The sequence below is a fragment of the Oncorhynchus kisutch genome, linkage group LG17 (genome assembly GCF_002021735.2).
Source record: "Oncorhynchus kisutch isolate 150728-3 linkage group LG17, Okis_V2, whole genome shotgun sequence".
Taxonomy (NCBI): Eukaryota; Metazoa; Chordata; class Actinopteri; order Salmoniformes; family Salmonidae; genus Oncorhynchus; species Oncorhynchus kisutch.
The window spans coordinates 54120178-54140068 of NC_034190.2; the positions used below are offsets into that span (position 1 = coordinate 54120178).

At 44.5% G+C, this 19891-nt stretch overlaps 1 protein-coding gene across 11 annotated transcripts in view; it reads left to right on the plus strand.

Annotated features, from left to right (window-relative positions):
- Window positions 1-19891, plus strand: part of LOC109907909 (agrin) — a 271660-nt gene that overhangs the window by 153360 nt on the left and 98409 nt on the right. For all 11 annotated transcript variants that reach the window (XM_031794088.1, XM_031794091.1, XM_031794082.1 and 8 more), the window contains one exon: window positions 11125-11340. In XM_031794088.1, the coding sequence (XP_031649948.1) occupies window positions 11125-11340 (216 nt within the window). The remainder of the gene's footprint in view (window positions 1-11124; window positions 11341-19891) is intronic.

Sequence of the window (19891 nt, forward strand, 5' to 3'; positions counted from 1 at the left end):
CATGCACTACTTATGAAGCATATTTTGATCCTGTATTATTCAAAAACATAAAATACGGTCAACTAACGTCATACGTCATATATATATATATATATATATTTTTTTTTTACAATATATTTTTTTATTACAATATTGTCTTTGTCTCTCATAATTATTGTAATATGGTGAACCTTAAAAATCTAAATGAAAATTATTCCAATCTAAAAGTTCAAATTCAATCAGAGAACACCCTTGTGGGAAAGGGCTGCACTTGAATCATTCCTGCGATGAATGGCTAAACCCGCTACTCTATGAAAGGGGGATACCTAGTCAGTTGTACAACTGAATGCCATCAACTGAAATGTGTCTTCCGCATTTAACCCAACCCCTCTGAATCAGAGAAGTGCTTAGGTGTCACGTCCTGACCTTAGTTCCTTTGTTTATGTCTCTATTTTAGGTTGGTCAGGGCGTGAGTTGGGGTGGGCATTCTATGTTTTGTTCTATGTTTGTATTTCTATGTGTTTGGCCTGGTGTGGTTCCCAATCAGAGGCAGCTGTCAATCATTGTCTCTGATTGAGAACCATACTTAGGCAGCCTGTTTTTCCCAATTGAGTTGTGGGTAGTTGTTTTCTGTTTTGTGTTGTTGCACCTTACAGGACTGTTTCGTTCACTCTCTTTGTTGTTTTGTTATTCAGTTGATTTATTAAATATTAACATGGATACATACCACGCTGTGCATTGGTCCGATCTTGACTACTCTTCCTCAGATGATGAGGAGAACCGTTACAGGAGGGCTGCCTTAAGTGGGTTAACTGCCTTGATCAGGGGCAGAACGACAGATCTGTACCTTGTCAGCACGGGGATTAGATCCAGCAAACTTTCTGTTACTGGCCCAACACTCTAACCACTAGGCGAAACCACACACTATTGCAGAGACTTTGATATTACCTGCTGCAATTGATATGGTGAAAACAGTGTGGGGGAGGCAGAGGCACAGAAACTCACATCAATGCCTTTGTCAGATAACACTGTGAAACTAAGAATTGATACTAGCACTCAAGAGGAAACTGACTGAACGACTCAAAAGCTCCCCAGCTTATGCTCTCCAAATGGACGTTAGCTGTGAGGGCCAAGATGCCCATGCATTGACTTTTGTTTTCTACATGTCGGGGGATGCTATTCACAAAGACAGGCCTTTTCTGTCTCACAATTCCCAGGGATGTTCAGTGTGCTGCGTGTCTATATTGACGAAAAACATATTTCATGGGATCAAATGGTGGGCTTTTGCACAGATGGGGCTCTGCTCCATCTATCACAGGATGGCGGGCAGGCCTCTGCACTCTAGTTGTGAATGTGTCTCCTTCTGGATACACCGAGAGCAACTGGCAGCAAAAGAGTTGAGCACAGAACTCAGAGATACGCAGAAGGTAACTTTGATTGTAAACTACTTCGCTCAAGCTTGTTCGCAAATCTATGTGGAGATATGGAATCAGAGCATGACAGTGTTCTATTTCACATCGAGGCTCGGTGGTTATGGAATGGAATGTTGGAAATATTTTTCGACTTGAGAGGGGAACTATTGTCATTCGCAATGGATGTAAAAAAACAGACCGTTGACTTTCTGTGTAATGAAAAGGAAAGGTGTCTCCTTGTCTTTGTAACAGACATATTTGGGAAACTGAACAAACTGAATGCAAGCATGCAGGGGAAATACAAAAACAAATCTACAGATGAGTGACCGAATCAGCGAAATGATCCGTTTGACTGTGATCCTGGCTCAGTTGACATGCCGGTAAGTGAAATCGAAAAGCTTATCGAGCTGTCATGTGACCGAATGCTGCAGACAACACATTTACGGGTTACTATGGAGGAGTTTTGGTTCCTGACTCAAAGGGATTAGCGTCCGAGCATTAAAACTGATGGTACGCCGATTCAGTGCGCTCGTCTGTATTAAAAACAAACATCGATCCAGGTTGGATGTGATAGGAGAGATGAGGTGCGCTCTGTCGACCACGCCCCCTGACTTTGAGAAGCTCCAACGTGACATGCATCAAGCACACCCATCTCATTAGTGTTAGTGAGGTAAAGTAAATTATGTCAGACTAATTTGAAATTGACTGTCATAGCCCCACATTAATAGTATATGATGGTGAGTTGAGAATACAATCAAATACTGTTAGAATGTTTTTCAATTGACTGTCATAGTCACAATTTAAAAAAGTAAACATTGGCTGTTAATTATATCATTTTTGTTCATATGGTTGGGGTCACGAGAATGTCAAGATATCAAAATGGGGTCGTGGGCCAAATAAGTTTGGGAACCCAAGGAATAGACTGTTGGAAACACTGAGAGAAAACAATGCAGGGGTAATGTATGTTTTACATTTTTTTCTCCTATTTAGTACTATTTTATTTCCTCTTTGCTCTCTATCTTTTCTCCCTCCCCCTCCCTCTCCTTCCCTCTTTCTATCCTTTCCTCTCCCTAACCTCTCTCCTGCCCTCTCTCTAACATCTCACTCTCCTTCCCTCTCTTTAAGCTCTCTCTCTTCCTCCGCCTCTTTCCTTTCCTTCATTCCCTCTTTCCAACCTCTCTCTCTCTCCTTCCCGCTTTCTAACCGCTCTCCATCTTCTCTTGCTCTCTCTATTTATCTCTCTCAACTCTGCTCATCTGCTCTTGCACATTCTGTCTCATTCCCTCTCCCTCATTACCACCTCTCTCGCCATCCTCTTCCTCTCACTACATCTCCCATCCTTCTCTTTTTCTGTCTGTGTCTGGAAAACAGTGTGGGAATGTTTGTTGTTTAGCTGAGCCGGTGTGTGTGCATGTGCGTGTGTGTGTGTGCGCGCGGTAAATAATAAATTGATGCGGGTGTAAGCCGGGTCAGCAACCCCGGCTCAGCCCAGGAAGCTCAATGAGCAGGAGGGGAATTGATTGCCCTTTTATACGTGGAAATGAGAAAATGCAAGCCTACACACACATTCCACATACACACACACACACACACACACACACACACACACACACACACACACACACACACACACACACACACACACACTATCTTAGACCAGAAGGGGAATGAAGGAGAAATACCTCACACTCGCTTTATACCTTAATTTAGTTCGTTGGGATGACATCGTAGAAAGTAGCACAAGAAATAAAAAGTTGTTTGTAAAGAATGAAAATCTGTCTCTTCTTCTACCCCCCCCCCCCCCCCCACTGCTGTGTTAAAAAAGCGATTTCCCACATTGAACAGTGACAGTGTTTTTTTCTTTGTGAGCAGATGTTTACCTACTCGCTGTTCTTTCTATGATTGCTGCGCAATCAATAATTGACTCCATCAGTCTCCTGGGAGCCTGTAAGTAGAAGATCAATGGAAGTTTTAAGCAGATGTATTTTACAGACAGCGAGCGCAACTAGACAGTATTTATTCGAAGTGACATAGTGCATCTCTCCCGGTCCTTCTGGCTCGTTGCTGTAAATGGCGTTATCGATGGAGCGGCAGGCCGACGCTCAAGTTTGCCATACTATGAATCAATTGCCTACCTCGGAGTGCATCGCATTCAGCCAGAGACAGAACATCTAGGGCTGGAGCAAATATAGTGCGTAATCTTACTGTTTCTCAACAAAATTAGATGTTCAAAATGAGATTATTCTAACCCAAAAGGGAATCGAGGAGCAAGTGCACCGGGGGCTCACGCATTCACCGACAGAATGATGGAAGGAAAAACAGCTTTTCTTAACTTATCAAGATTTGTGCAGTCGCCACTCTGGAGTGTGCAAATAGTCACCTGTGAATGGGTCTGGAGTTTCCATTTTGAAACCAGATGTGACGACTGCCTCGCGCCCATTAAGTGGATGACAGTCTCCATGGCAACGTTTCCCCGTGTTCCGATAGCCTTTTGGCACAGTGACACAGGGAAACAGCCACACAACACCTGGAGATAGTTAACTCATGCACTCCCTGGCTTGCATTTTTTAGACTTTCTGGTTTCATAAGGCAAACTAAAATAGTATTTTAACTCAGGTCTGCACTCCAATATGCCTCTTACGCTCTGCCGCTTCAATCCAATATAGATAGCATAGGCCAAACCAGAATAGTTATTTAATAATGAGCCATTTTAGTTTTTTAATCTCACAGGAAAAGTCAATCGCTATTCTTGGCACCTGTGTAAAGTTCAGGGATAACCCTCTCACGTATGTATTCATCTCCTTCCTCCTGATCCTCTTGACCAAACACGGAACTTGTGGAATAGAAACCTTGTGATGTTTACCAAATCGGCCATTTTGGATTTGTCAAGTCAGTCTTGAAGCGTTTAAGCAGAGAGGAAAGGTGAAGTGAGAGGTTTCATGCTCGCCAAAATCTGTCCAATATAATCCCAATGCGTTTCTATGGTCTTATTTTGGACCTAAGCTTTTGGACCTAAGCTGGGACAACGACTCCCACTGTTAGGGAGGAGACATGAGCATCTTGTCAATATATACAGATCTCTGGTTTAAATCTTCATACTCACCCCATTATTATGTGTATTGCTTTTCAGATAGGCAAACAATTCACCAGACATCACACAATTCTACTGTTACGGTCCCAGAATATAAAGACGCATCATTAATGTTACACACAGTGGAAGTTATACCCCTATTACAAGCCTGTTCAGCCTCTGTTTCGTATCGTCTGAGATTCCCAAAGATTGGAAAGCTGCCGCGGTCATCCCCCTTTTCAAAGGGGGTGACACTCTATACCCCAAACTGCTACAGACATATATCTATCCTACCCTGTCTTCCTAAGGTCTTCGAAAGCCAAGTTAACAAACAGATTACCGACCATTTCGAATCCCACCGTACTTTCTCCACTATGCAATCTGGTTTCAGAGCTGGTCATGGGTGCACCTCAGCCACGCTCAAGGTCCTAAACGGCATCATAACCGCCATCGATAAGAGACATTACTGTGCAGCCGTATTCATCGACCTGGCCAAGGCTTTCGACCCTGTCAATCACCACATTCTTATTGGCAGACTCGACAGCCTTGGTTTCTCAAATGATTGCCTCGCCTGGTTTACCAACTACTTCTCTGATAGAGTTCAGTGTGTCAAATCGGAGGGCCTGTTGTCCGGACCTCTGGCAGTCTCTATGGGGGTACCACAGGGTTCAATCTTCGGGCCGACTCTCTTCTCTGTATACATCAATGATGTTGCTCTTGCTGCTGGTGATTCTCTGGTACACCTCTACGCAGACGACACCATTCTGTATACTTCTGGCCCCTCTTTGGACACTGTGTAAACTAACCTCCAGACGAGCTTCAATGCCATACAACTCTCCTTCCGTGGCCTTCAAATGCTCTTAAACGCAGGGAAAACTAAATGCATGCTATTCAACCGATCCCTGCTCGCCTGTCCAGCATCACTACTCTGGACAGTTCTGACTTAGAATACATGAACAACTACAAATACCTAGGTGTCTGGTTAGACTGTAAACTCTCCTTCCAGACTCACATTAAGCATCTCCAATCCAAAATGAAATCTAGAATTGGCTTCCTATATCGCAACAAAGCATCCTTCACTCATGCTGCCTAACATACCCTCGTAAAACTGACCATCCTACCGATCCTCGACTTCGGTGATGTCATCTATAAAATAGCCTCCAACACTCTACTCAACAATCTGGATGCAGTCTATCACAGTGCCATCCTTTTTGTCACCAATGCCCCATACACTACACACCATTGCGACCTGTACGCTCTCGTTGGTTGGCCCTCGCATCATACTCATCGCCAAACCCACTGGCTACAGGTTATCTACAAGTCTATGCTAGGTAAAGCCCTGTCTTATCTCAGCTCACTGGTCACCATAGCAGCACCCACTCGTAGCACGCGCTCCAGCAGGTATATCTCACTGGTCACCCCCAAAGCCAATTCCTCCTTTGGTCGTCTTTCCTTCCAGTTCTCTGCTGCCAATGACTGGAACAAACTGCAAAAATCTGAAGCTGGAGACTCATATGTCCCTCACTATCTTTAAGCACCAGCTGTCAGAGCAGCTCACAGATCACTGCACCTGTACATAGCCCATCTGTAAACAGCCCATCTATCTACCTACCTCATCCCCATACAGTATTTATTTATTTATCTTGCCCCTTTGCAACCCAGTATCTCTACTTGCACATTCATCTTCTGCACATCTACCATTCAAGTGTTTAAATTTTGTAAGTACTTCACCACCATGGCCTATTTATTGCCTTAACTCCCTTATCTTACCTCATTTGCACTCACTGAACATTGAATTTTTGTTTTCTTTTGTTCTGTTGTATTATTGACTATGTTTTGTTTATTCCATCTGTAACTCTGTGTTGTTGTATGTGTCGAATTGCTATGCTTTATCTTGGCCAGGTCGCAGTTGCAAATGAGAACTTGTTCTCAACTAGCCTACCTGGTTAAATAAAGGTGAAATAAAAAAGTTAAATACAATTCTAACTATACAATACTTTCTAGCATTGTCTAACATCTGTGTCAAACTCATTCCACGGAGGGCCGAGTGTCTGTGGGTTTTCGCTCCGCCCTTGTACTTGATTAATGAATTAAAGTCACAAATTAGTAAGGATCTACCCTCACCTGGTTGTATAAGTCTTAATTGAAAGGAGAAAAGGAAAAACAAGCAGACACTCGGCCCTCATTGGAATGAGTTTGACACCCCTGATAATAATAGTGTCTATTTTGTCATTTCTGTGAGAGCTGCTATCCCTAGCTTACCCGCATCCCCATCAGTCCACACCTCCCTTTCTCACCAGCGAGAGCATGAAATCATGTATTATGGATGACCTCTCTAAATACACTGTGAGCATTGCCTGGACAAGGCATTACCTTCCATGTCAGCCACAAACTGGACATGCTCCTTCTCTCAAATGGGATTTCCTCCAGAGGGTAGAAAGAGACCCACCTGCATGTAAATGAAGCTTTTAGCTCTTGAGGTAGAAAGATTACCTTACACAAGCACATGCAAACACAAGCACACACTCACACTCTTCCCTCCACCCGATAGAAAACCCACTGAATACAGATTCCACACAAGTGGCCAGTACTGCAATGTGCATGGCCAGCCTGTTATTGTACCGTCTATATATTATAATCCCCTGTCCTTGTGGGTCAGTTTACAGCCGGGTTCATGTTTAAACGTTTACCGTGTCCCATTTTTTTTCTCAACGAACAGAAGATACAGAAAACGTGTACTGTTTGTACAAGGACAAAGGTGCAGGAAAAGGTCACGCTAACCGCTAGTCTATTTATTCAGCACTGAAAGCAAATTGGCTTACATTCTGTTCAGATAAATGCTCTACACTTCCCTAGCGTATGAGGCCATTTACAGCTCTTAGCGTAGATGGGTAATGAAGAACTGGAGTTGCTAGCATGTGACTGGTGAGAGAAACGTCTCTCTTGGTGTGTGAGGTGTCATTCGTCCGTCCACAGCCATGGTCCTTTTTCTTAACCCTTTACACTCGTACACGGGTTGAAAATGGCAATTTGACGGAAAACATGTAAATTAGAAGGACTGTGCGCAGCCCTATGGGACTCCCAATCACAGCCGGATGGGATGCAGCCTGGGTTCGAACCAGGTACTGCAGTGACACCTCTTGCACTGAGATAGTGTTTTAGACCACTGCGCCACTCTGGAGCCCCAATCTGAACTTCACATTCCCGTTTACGTGTCAACGTTTACGATCACTATGAACAGTTACAAGATGACATGGTGTCATTCTGGTAGGACAGAATGAGTCTATGTTTGTCTATTGTGAAGAAAATTCTACTTGGCACACTGCCTGAATGCACACAACTTTCCAAAATAACAATCTGTTTCTCTGAATTGCCTTCTGAAAGCCTAACAAAAACCTAACACCTGACCCATCTTTTGAATTATAATGGACTGATTTTGGATTGTGTAAACAACAACCGTAATTGTGTGATGGTGGGGATGCGGGGTTGTGTTCCACACGAAACAACAAGGGTGCCTCAACAGTCTAGTTCCTCAACAGCACAGCTAGGAGAGCAAAAAAAAGTACCTTATAGTTGAAGACTCTTCTTTAGTTGTCACGTATACTCCCTCTCCGGCCTCTAGGTCATCAGGCTGCTGATTATCCCGCACACTTGTCACCATCGTCTCGCGCAGCTGCGCCTCATGACACTCACCTGGACTCCATCACCTCCTTGATTATCTTCCCTATATCTGTCAATCCACTTGGTTCTTTCCTCAGGTGTTATTGACTCTGTTTTCATGTCGGTGCGGTGTTTGTGTTTTGCGTTCGTTGTTTTATTTATTAAAACACTCACTCCCTGAACTTGCTTCCCTGAACTTGCTTCCCGTTAGTCCTCGCACTCAAAGCATTTTCATTTGTTTGTCTTATGTTGCACCTACCCCACATTTCCAGGAATATTCTTATCATGTTACTGAATGTATCCAGAGTATTTTCAGATTTTGTTTTCAACAAATGCGGCACAAAGTAATGTAAATGTAAAATGCACAAATCAACACACCCACCCTCTATCTCGCTCCCCCCCCCCCCCCCTTAAAACCAAAGAAAAGAGACTAGCTCAGGTATCTGTCAGGCTCCAGCTCTTCAGGTGGTCTCCCACTGGGAACTGAAGCCCTCACCTGACCTGTCTCACTGTAAAGGCGTCAGCATGCTTCAGGTTGGCTGGCGCCCAGCTAAACTCAGCCCAGCTAAACTCAGCTAGCCAAACCGAACGAGTGTTCTCCCATACTCCCTTAAAAGACCTTCGCTTGAAAAACGAGACCAAAGCGGCATTAATACTGTTTGTCCATTTTGAGACACCATAGCCAGTATACACTTCCTCAAAATCTGTCATTAATTTTGACATTTTTGCTGAAGTAATTTTGCCTTCTGATCAGTGGACAAATAAAATAACCTCAGATAGTGGGATTAAAAAGTCTCTATAGTCACAATTACACTATTCACAAAGTCATCCATTGATTCTCATGTCTTAACACAGGATTTTATAGTAATTTTCCAGAAGAGAATCTAACTAAGATGTTTGGTTCAGTATTTTTCAATGAAAGAATGTACATGAAAACGAGTCGTCTCTCATCGAATGACAACAAAGACTTTATTGAAAAATCCCTACTGCTGACCAGTCACCTACAGAGGGGTGAAGACCTCGGCTCCGAACTTTGGCCTGCCTTCAGAACAAATGTTGCTTGCCCGAACTGCCGTCATAATATATGCACCAACTCTACTGAACTGTTTTGCTCGGAAAGAGAGGGAGAGCATGGTAGACTTAGACTTTAAGAGAAAGAGAGCTGGCAGCCAAAGCAGATGCTGTAACAGCAGCCACCCTCTCCTTTCACACACACATAACAGTGGTGTGTATGCATGTATGTGTGTGTGTGCAGTGTACGTGTGTGCGCCTGTGTGTGCGTGTTCAGGAGCGAGTGAGAGGAAGCCAGACAGCTGCCGGGCTAGTCCGAGTGGACATGCCCCCTCGCGTTTAGCCCTTGCCTGGGAACCAGCGATAAGACATAGCTGGGGGCGATCGGTGGAAGGGGGGACTGGAGAGGAGGTGGGGGGGCAGCCGGAGAGGCCGTGCTGACATTGGGCATCAGACGCTCCAGACCAATCATACTTTCCAGACCAAGGCTTAGCTAGGAGTACACTTGGTCCTCAGTCTCATTGATTTCTATTCAAATCCACTACCTGTGAGAGTTGCCATCTGTTTTAGGCAGCTGTAATGTAGTACTATGTATGTGTGGCCACTGGCCAGATAAATGTATGTTTAAGGTCCCAAGCTGACATCTACACTACATGACCAAAGGTATGTGGACACCTGCTCATCAAACATCTTATTCCAAAATCATGGGCAATAATATGGAGTTGGTCCCCCCTTTGCTGATACAACAGCCTCCAATCTTCTGGGAAGGCTTTCCGCTAAATGTTGGAACTTTGCTGTGGGGACTTGCTTTCATTCAGCCACAGGAGTGGAAGTGAGGTCAGGCACTGATGTCAGGCGATTAGGCCTGGCTCGCATTCGGTGTTCCAATTAATCCCAAAGGTGTTCGATGGGGTTGAGGTCAGGGCTCTGTGCAGGCCTGTCAAGTTCTTCCACACCGATCTCAACAAACCATTTCTGTATGGACCTCGCTTTGTGCACAGGACCATAGTCATGCTGAAACAGGAAAAGAGCTTCCCCAAACTGTTGCCACAAAGTTGGAAGCACAGAATCATCTAGAATGTCATTGTATGCTTTAGTGTTGAGATTTCCATCCCTTGGAACTAAGGGGCCTAGCTTGAACCATGAAAAACAGCCCCAGACCAGTATTCCTCCTCCACCAAACTTTACAGTTGGCACTATGCATTGGGGTGTTCTCCTGGGATCCAAAAAACCTATGGAAACCCATTTCATGAATCTCCCGACGAACAGTTATTGTGCTAACGTTGCTTCCAGAGGTTTGGACTCGGTGGTGAGTGTTGTAACCGAGGACAGACTTTTCTTTACATGCTACGCGCTTAAGCACTTGCCGGCCCTGTTCTGTGAGCTTGTGTGGCCTACCACTTGTGTAGCCTACCACAGGCGTTTCCACTTCACAATAACAGCACTTACAGTTGACTGGGGCAGCTCTAGCATAACAGAAATTTGACAAAATTACTTGTTGTAAAGGTGGCATCCTATGACGGTGCCACGTTGAGAGTCACTGAGCTTTTCAGTAAGGCCATTCTACTGCCATTGTTTGTCTATGGTGATTGCATTGCTGTATTGCCCCTATTTTATACACCTGTCAGCAACGGGTCTGGCTGAAATAGCCAAATCCATTCATTTGAAGGGGTGTCCGCATACTTTTGTATATATAGTGTATATTACAGGAGTCAATGAAGCTAAATGTGCATGGTGGATATTGTATGTTCTCGTGTATGGGGAATATTAACAAAGTTGTGTAACCCATGGAAATATAGTGTTTCTCAAGTGTGAACTGTTAGCTAAGGCCGTTTAACTTTCTGTAACGTCACTTATGTTTTCAAAGGGTCCTCCTGTTGGGCATTTCCTCCCTTCTAAATGACACACTGCTTTGCACGTTTTTTATGAAATGTCAAATGTTTTTAATAAAATGATCAAATGTAACAGTGTTTCCCTCCTCTCTCTGGGCAGGTTGCAGAGGTATGCTGTGCGGCTTCGGGGCGGTGTGTGAGCGTAAAGCGGCTGACCCCTCTAAGGCGGAGTGTGTATGCAAGAAGATGGTTTGTCCGTCGGTTGTGGCGCCCGTGTGCGGCTCAGACTCCTCCACCTACTCCAACGAGTGTGAGCTGGAGAAGGCCCAGTGCAACACGCAGCGACGCATCAAGGTGCTGCGCAAGGGACCCTGTGGTGAGTCCAGATAGCTAGCATCACGCTATCTAGCTATTATAGTTTGTCGGTGTTGTGTGCTAACACAAAGTATTGTATTTACAGTATGGTGAGATCAGCTAACGTCACGCTAGCTACTATTCAGTCTGTTTCAGTCAGTGTTGTGGACTACTACTGTACCTTGTTCCTTATCTATGGAGAGTCCAGCTAGCAATACGCTACTATTCAGTCTGTTTCAGTCTGTGTTGTGAAGACTACTACTCTACCCTGATGTATAGTGACTCAGCTAGCATGACTCTACTATTCAGCCCACTGCGATTCTTAGTGCTCTTTCATACATTCAGAATGAGTCCTTTTAGCATTATACTACAATACAGTACATTTCAACATAGTATATGTTCTGTACCTCCGCAAGGGAAATGCGAGCCGTTACTTCATTATCCTCACAGCGCCTAGATCATGATCGTGATGGGGGTGGGGGCCACACAAAAATCTGAACTCATCATGGGTTCACACATCTTCACACAATACTCCATAATGACAAAGTGAAAACATGCATTTAGAAATGTTTGCAAATGAATAGAAAATTAAATACAGAAATATCTCATTTACATAAGTGTTCACATCCCTGAGTCAATACATGCTAGAATCACTTTGGCTGCGATTACAGAGGTGAGTCTTTATGGGTAAGTTTCTAAGAGCTTTACCCACCTGGATTGTACAATATTTGCACATTACTCTTTAAAAAATAATAACTTCTATAAATTTGGGTTGTTTATCATTGCTAGAGAGACCATTTGAAGACTGGCCGATTTCATTTCATGCCGATTTAAGTCAAAACTGTTACTCGGTCGTCTTGGAAAGCAACTCCAGTGTATATTTGGCCTTGAGTTTTAGGTTATTGTCCTCCTTAAAGGTGAATTTGTCTCCCAGTGTTGGAAATCAGACAGAACCAGGTTTCCTCTAGGATTTTGCCTGTGCTTAGCTCTATTCCATTTCATTTTATTTAAAAAAACTCCTTAAGCCTTGCCGATGACAAGCATACCCATAACCTGATGCATCCACCACTATGCTTGAAAATATGAAGAGTGGTACTCCGTGATGTGTTGGATTTGCCCCATAGATAATGCTTTGTATTCAGGACATAGAGTAAATAGATTTTGTTTACTTCAGTGCCTTATTGCAAACAGGATGCACGTTTTACAATATATGTATTTTGTATTCTGTACAGGCTTCCTTCTTTTCACTCTGTCATTTAGGTTAGTATTGTGGAGTAACTACAGTGTTGTTGATCCATCCTCAGTTTTCTCCTATCACAGACATTAAACTCTGTAACTGTTGTCGCTATTGGCCTCATGGTGAAATTCCTGAGCGGTGTCCTTCCTCTCTGGCAAATGAGTTAGGAAGGACGCCTGTATCTTTGTAGTGACTGGGTGTATTGATACGCCATCCAAAGTGTAATTAATCACTTCACCATGCTCAAAAGGATATTCAGTGTCTGCTTTTCATTTTTTTACCCATCTACTAGTAAGTGCCCTTCTTTGCGAGGCATTGGAAAACCTCCCTGGTCTTTGTGTTTAAATCTGTGTTTAAAATTCACTGCTCGATTGAAAGACCTTACAGATAATTGTATGTGTGGGGTACAGAGATGAGGTAGTCATTCAAAAATCATGTTAAACACTGTTATGGCACAAAGAGTGAGTCCATGCAACTTATTATGTGACTTGTTAAGCAAATGTTTACTCCTGAACTTATTTAGCTTTTCAGATTTGTATTAATTAGTACCACTTTCTAAAAACGTAATTCCACTTTGATGGTATCTCTTAAATCTCAATTTAATCAATTTTAAATTGGGGCTGTAACAGCACAAAATGTGAAAAGGTCAAGGGTTAAGAAACACTTTCTGAAGGCACGGTACCAGGCGCCTGACGACCAAACACCTCGAGGCATGCCCTGTCTGTATCCCATGGTCTCGAGAGAACGTATAATAACAGCAGTCTCCATTGAAGCATATGTCTCATACTCATCACTCATTAGCATAGCAGCCCGAGCCACTCCGGGAGGGGTTCGCAGGGCTGAAAGCCAGAGGAACACAATACACTACAATGGGCTTCCTGTCAAGGTTTTTTCTCATGTGCCATCGTTACAATGCTAATCCATTGGCTGATTGCTGTGCCGACTGGGGCTGGCTAATAGCACGGCCTGTTTGACGACAGGGCTTGCCAGATAGTGGGGGGGGAGGAGAAAGAGCGAGAGAGAGAAAGAAAGGGAAGGGAGAGAGAGGGAAGGGAGAGAGAGCGGGGGGAGAGAGTGAGAAAGATGGAAGGGAGAGAGAGAGAGAGGGGTGGGGAAGGGAGAGAGAGAGAGAGAGGGAAGGGAGAGATGAAAGGGAGAGAGAGAGGGAGAACGAGAGGGAGAGAGAGGTAATTTAAATCAAATCAAAGTGTATTGGTCACAAACACAGTTCAGCAGATGTTATAGATGGTGCAGCGAAATGTTTATGTTACCAGCTCATAACAATACAGTACAATGTCAAACAAGTACACACAAAAACCAAAACCAAAAACACAACAAGAAATCAAGAAATGTTGCAATGAATCCAATGAACAACCCAAATAGCACTGTAACAGTAATCCATATGCAATCTATATATGTATATACACCACATATACACCGGATGTACATCAAAACCTCGATAGCATCTCTAGTCGTGAGAATTCAGTTTTAGCATTTGCCTTAGCATAGGCAAAGCGTATATGTAGAGATCACAGTAATTGGGAATATGAGGCTATCAAGGATGAGAGCTTATTCAGTTGTGGGGAGAAATCATACTATTCAAAGCTATGTGACTACTTACTTTAATGCTCCTGTCTAGAGTCCCTTCAAGAAGCATTCAAAGCCTAGAGAAATGTTGGACAGCAGTAGAATTCCCAAATGACAAACATCGTACTTCTGAGTATTAAAGAGCTTGTTCCATTTGACAGTTCCGCCACAAATATCACAATAAATATTTGAATATCAAAACACATTTTGTCGACATTAAGGGAGCAGCCGGTAAAAATAGGCGTAGCGCTGAAACAATGGAGCTTGAAGGAGAATAAATAGAGCTTTGAGAGAGCAAAAAACGGAGAGAGCAGACAATAACAGTCTTGCCACGGGAGGATGAGAAGCAGAGGGTCAGGGGGAAACTGGATGACAGATTCTATTTGTCCCTTCAATACATTTCAGTGCAGAAGGGCCAGGCAGGTCACACTGGCTGGTATGATGTTGTTGTCTGGGGTGATGGAGAGATCTGCTGGAGACGGGGAGTGAATGGGTTTTTTATAAGTATTTCATTGTATTTGTTAACATTTTTCTAACTTTAATCAAACCACAACTTATAAAAGCTTCATAGGGAATTCATAAAGTCGTCATAAGCACTAAATGTTTCTTCTTCTCCATGACATATTAAGGTGGCTCTCCCAGTTGAAGGGACACGGTGCTTGGATGATCTATAATGATTCATGTAGTGGCAGATTAAAGCCAAGCTGGTGTTCAAGTCTGTAATGTAAGATAGCGACCTGGATCGTGCCTCTGGCCACTCCAGATACCAAGTCAATGCATGGCCACTTAATGCATGAGTACTCTAGCTCAGTTTAGTGGGTTTTTGTACTGTAATGTGTACATAACTCAGCCGGCATGGACCTTTATGGACATTCCAGCCTAAGCAACTCATTAATCCCCGCTTTATATAAAATGCATATAAAATGGGTCATTTGGGAGCGGGGTCACATTTCTGTGGGTTAGTTCACTAGTCCAGCATCTATCGTCTACGGGTACCGTCTGAATTTTTTGGTTTTAAAGGGGAGCTCTTCTCTGTTTAAATCTGTTGAAATTGGCCCTGAAGCGTGAGATAACTGTGTTTTTTAGGGAAAAGATGAAAAAAAGCTATTGAAAGAGCGGTGTGGAGGAGGACAGAAGGCAGCTGGCACTTAACCAGGGTTACCGTTCAGTAGAACATGAAGAGCCGCGTTAGCTCTCCTAATATTGAACTTGGAGTCGACACAAGAGAGAGGGGTAAACACTCGGCCTCCCAACCCGTGCGGTGCGCTGCAGCGGGGAGGAGAGGGGGGCCCAGCGAGTGCCTGTGCCTCAGAACTCATTCCGGAGAGCCCAGTCGTGTGGAACGTGGAGTTTTTTTAGGGGGGGGGGGGGGGGGGTAGTGGTGCCACGGGGAGAAAGCTGGCACAGATCGATGGGGAAGATCGATTTCGTGTGTGTGTAGAGGGAGCCCAGGAGCCTCACGCTCCGCTGATAGACTACACTCAGACTCTCATTCTTTCTCTCCCGCTCTTCTTTCATACCCCCGCTGTACTTCTTTCTTCCTCTCCCCTCTCTCTGTCACCTTCCCTTTTATCCCTGCCTCTCCCGCTCTTCTTTCATACCCCCGCTGTACTTCTTTCTTCCTCTCCCCTCTCTCTGTCACCTTCCCTTTAATCCCTGCCTCTTCCGCTCTCCCCTTCACTGTGTTTCTCCTACCATTCTCTCTGTTTTTCTCTCTCTTTCCCCTATCCCTCTCTGTCCCTTTCTCTGTGGGTAACTGCAGTACAGCACTGACTGGCTGTTTGAAAGGACTCCCTGTCTTATCTCTCCAGCGCCAACAGACACCACTTCACTCCCTCCAGCCATGAAGAAAGACCGTCTCAGTACGCCGTGTGTCTAACTCTGGCCGTATCTACCTCACAGCTCCCCCCCAATCTCAGCCACAGTTGGTCCAAGGCAGTTGGTCCTAAGAGAACTCTGTCCGTCTGTCTGTCTGTCTGTCTGCTTGCCTGTTTGCTGGCTTCCCGGTGGTCTGTCTTTGCTAGTGCAGCCGAGGAAGCAACATCCGTTGTCTTTCAGTATAAAGTATTAGATGTGTTAATGTGGGAATCGATGTGTCGTGTTGTTTCCCTCTTATTGACTGTTAAAACCACATTCTTCAATACCAAGGGAACGGTTGGTTTGCTTCTCTTCGGTTCTGTCTGGTACCTTTGACAGGTATCCAATTGCAAAGTGGGATATTGTATTGCGGCTCAAGCAAACTGGTGGCAACCACCATTTTGTCTGGTCCCAAAATGGAAAACAATGTAAATCTCTCTCTCCAACCTGTAAAGAAAGGATTGAAGAGGAGCTATATTCTTACATGGCAGAAAGTCCCCACAATATACAATCCCCTCAAGAGGCAATACTGACTGTTCTCTTCCATGGTCTTTCATAGAAGACACATCGCAGACTTCCTAAGCAACACCAACAGACTGAATGGATGTTATTTGAAACTGTAGTCTAGTCTGTTGGATAGTTATTTTTTTTCTTACAGCCTTGTGTGTAGCAAAGCGTTCCCAGACACCTAAGCCCTGATGTTTTGCTCCCAGGCCCAGTTGCCGGGCGGACTACAATTCAAATCCGACAGTTTTACTCCGGCTGCGCTTTTGTGATGGCCAGTGCTAGTTAGGAGGTCGTTAAGGTGTTAGGGGCGTAGAAAGACTGATTTATCCCTGTCCGTCTTATAAAGCGCTGGGAAGAAGCCTGAGACTCCACAAAGCCCATGAAACGAAGGAGAAGCTAGCAAACTTACTCCACCCCCCAACCCCTTCCTGTTAGCCAACAGGTCGTTCGTTACTCTGTCGACATGTGTGCGCTTCCCCCTGGCGAAATCGCCATGGCGATAGAGTTTGACAGCGGGCAGCGACTGTGGTGGAGTGTGGTGAGAGCCGGTGTAAATTAGTTTTCTCTCTCCCAGCATGGAGGTGCCAGTGACACGGTGTTCACCTGTCTTCTCAACCTACTAGAGTCCCTCTGTCTAACTTTAACTTCACTCATCAGCTAGCTTCCCCATAGAGACGGCTTAGAGACCGCTAGAGACACTCCAAAAATATCTCGAAGAATGGCCGTCGAAGAATGGCCGTCAATCAATGTCCCCCCCTCCCCCTTTTGGTATTTTGGTAGATCATAACATTTAAATGGGCATATAGCCATATTGTGGATAGGTTGCAGCTCAAATGTGAAACTGTGGCATTTACTGCTGCCACACATTGGCTTGGCTCAGTAACTGTCATAGGATAGGTTATACTATAGATTTTGAACTCCCTCTTACTTTCTCACCCCCACCCCCCTCGATCTCTATCACCCTCGGTGAATAGGGTGTTAGTCATCTCCGTGAGGCCACATTCAGCATGTGTACCTGGCTGCTGACCTCATCAGTACTGTTTCTGCTCTGCTCCCCTCTCCCTCTCTTTCTCTCTCTGGGTGATTACTGATGCCCTCTTTCTTTCTTTCTTTCTTTCTTTCTTTCTTTCTTTCTTTCTTTCTTTCTTTCTTTCTTTCTTTCTTTCTTTCTCTCTCTCTCTCTCTCTCTCTCTCTCTCTCTCTCTCTCTCTCTCTCTGTTTTCTGTCTCTCTGAAATGTGATGCGATGAACACCAGTGAGAGGTGAGGGTTAGAGGGCGTCAGAAATAAATAAGATCTAATTCCCCTGCAGGGTCTCACTCGTGTTCGGTATTGACCCGAAAGATGGTTTATTGACCCTATACACGCACACTCATATCCTAAACAAACAGGCTCATTCACAGACATACAAGCACACATGCACACACACACAGTCTTGTATAACTAACCTTGTCGGTACACACAATTAAGTCCCATTCAAAATCCTATTTTCCCTACCCTAAACATAACTCTAGCTCTTACCCATTACCCTAAAACTAACCCTAGCTCCTAACCCTAAACATAAACCAAATTCTAACCTTCACACTAATTCTGACCTTGACCCTAAACCCTCTTGAAAAAGCATTTGACCTTTATGGGATGTTAACAAAATGTCCCCAGTTAGTCAAAGTTTTGTTTGTTTACTATTCGGGACTTCTGTTTACTTATTGTTTACTTATTGGGACTTCTGGTCCCCACAAGTATAGTTAAACACATCCAGACACACTGGCACACACACCCAGGCACACAAATGCCCACTACCACACAATCCCCCACCAACACAAGGAATCAGCCTTCATTTCTCCTCCTCATGCGCCAGATGATAACGGTAGTGTCTTGAATCCTATCGCCCCCCCTTGCCTCCTTCTCCCGCTCATCCTCCAGTACTATCCTCCAGTACTGAGCCCTGTGATACTTGTTAAACAAATCCCTGTCTTTTCCTCGTCTCTTTCTTTTTCTCCCGTCACCTCACGAGGACCTGGGCTTCATGCTCTGGAGAGATAACAGATTATAGTGCCAGCTCACGCATTAATAACCCACCAACCAACCAACACACACACACACACACACACACACACACGCAGACATCCACACACACGCACACACACACATGCAGACAGCCACACACACACACACACACACACACACACACACACACACACACACACACACACACACACACACACACACACACACACACACACACACACACACACTCCTAATGACAGACAGAAGCTTCGTTTTACACATGTTTTACTTATGTATTTATGCATTCTGCTCCCCTGAATAATCTATTGAGGTTGGATTGTTGTTGTTATTTTTATGCAATATGAAAAATAACATTGGATACAGAAGTATACAATGGGAGTCATTGGTACATTTATATCAGGGAGGAAACGACAATAGTCACAATAGTGACAATAGTGTAAACAATACTATTTGTTTGTGGCACGGTTTTGGTGTGAACGGGCTTGTCTGGGAGTGTGCGTGGGCGTCGAGACAAAGCGGGAATCAGTAAAAGGCCCATCATTGTAAGGTGGTAGTCAAAATCTTCTTCTATGCCATGCGTATGGGTTAGGGTTGATTGATAGGATAATGGACGCCAGTAGGGTAACGATGGTAATCCATCCTCACCTCTTTCTATCTATGTATTTCTTTCCCCTCTTCCTGCTGGTGAGATGTGGAAGCATTATCCCCATCCACCTCTTTGTGACTCTCTCTCTTTCTCCTTAATACTTTCCTCACTTCTGACTCTCTCTCAATTGTTCCTCCCTCTCTCTGTATTTCATCCTCCTCCCCTCTTTCTAGCACCCCCCCCCCCCCCCCCCCCCTGCCTCCCTCCCCCTCACCTCCTCCTCCTCCCCCCTGTCTCTGTCAGGTTAATACTGTCTGTGAGATAGCCACACTCCCAGCTCCCTGCATGCAGTAGTCTTGAGGCGAGACGGAGACCAAAACGCTCCTGATCCATCTCCCTCGCCTTCTAAAACCCCCTTGTCCCCAACCTGTAATAGCACTGGAAGCTTGATGCCTCATAATGCACAAAGTCCCCGCAATCCCCTTAGTATGCCGTGTCTGTCCCCTCCTCTGTTTACAGTTCAAGCAATAACCAGGCCATAATGGAGAGAGATGGAGACAGATATCAACACTTATTTGCATTTATTAGGCCCGCCATTATAGGAACTCAGGCTTCCTGTTTACCTGATCTTTTTTTTTTGCCACACTGGGTTTATGGATGTATTCACCGCTATCTCCTTGTTCCCCTCCTCTGTCGGCTCACAAAATGAAGTGGCTTATAAAAACTACGGCTGCTAGAGTTCTTGTCATGTTGAACAGGCACTATATTACGG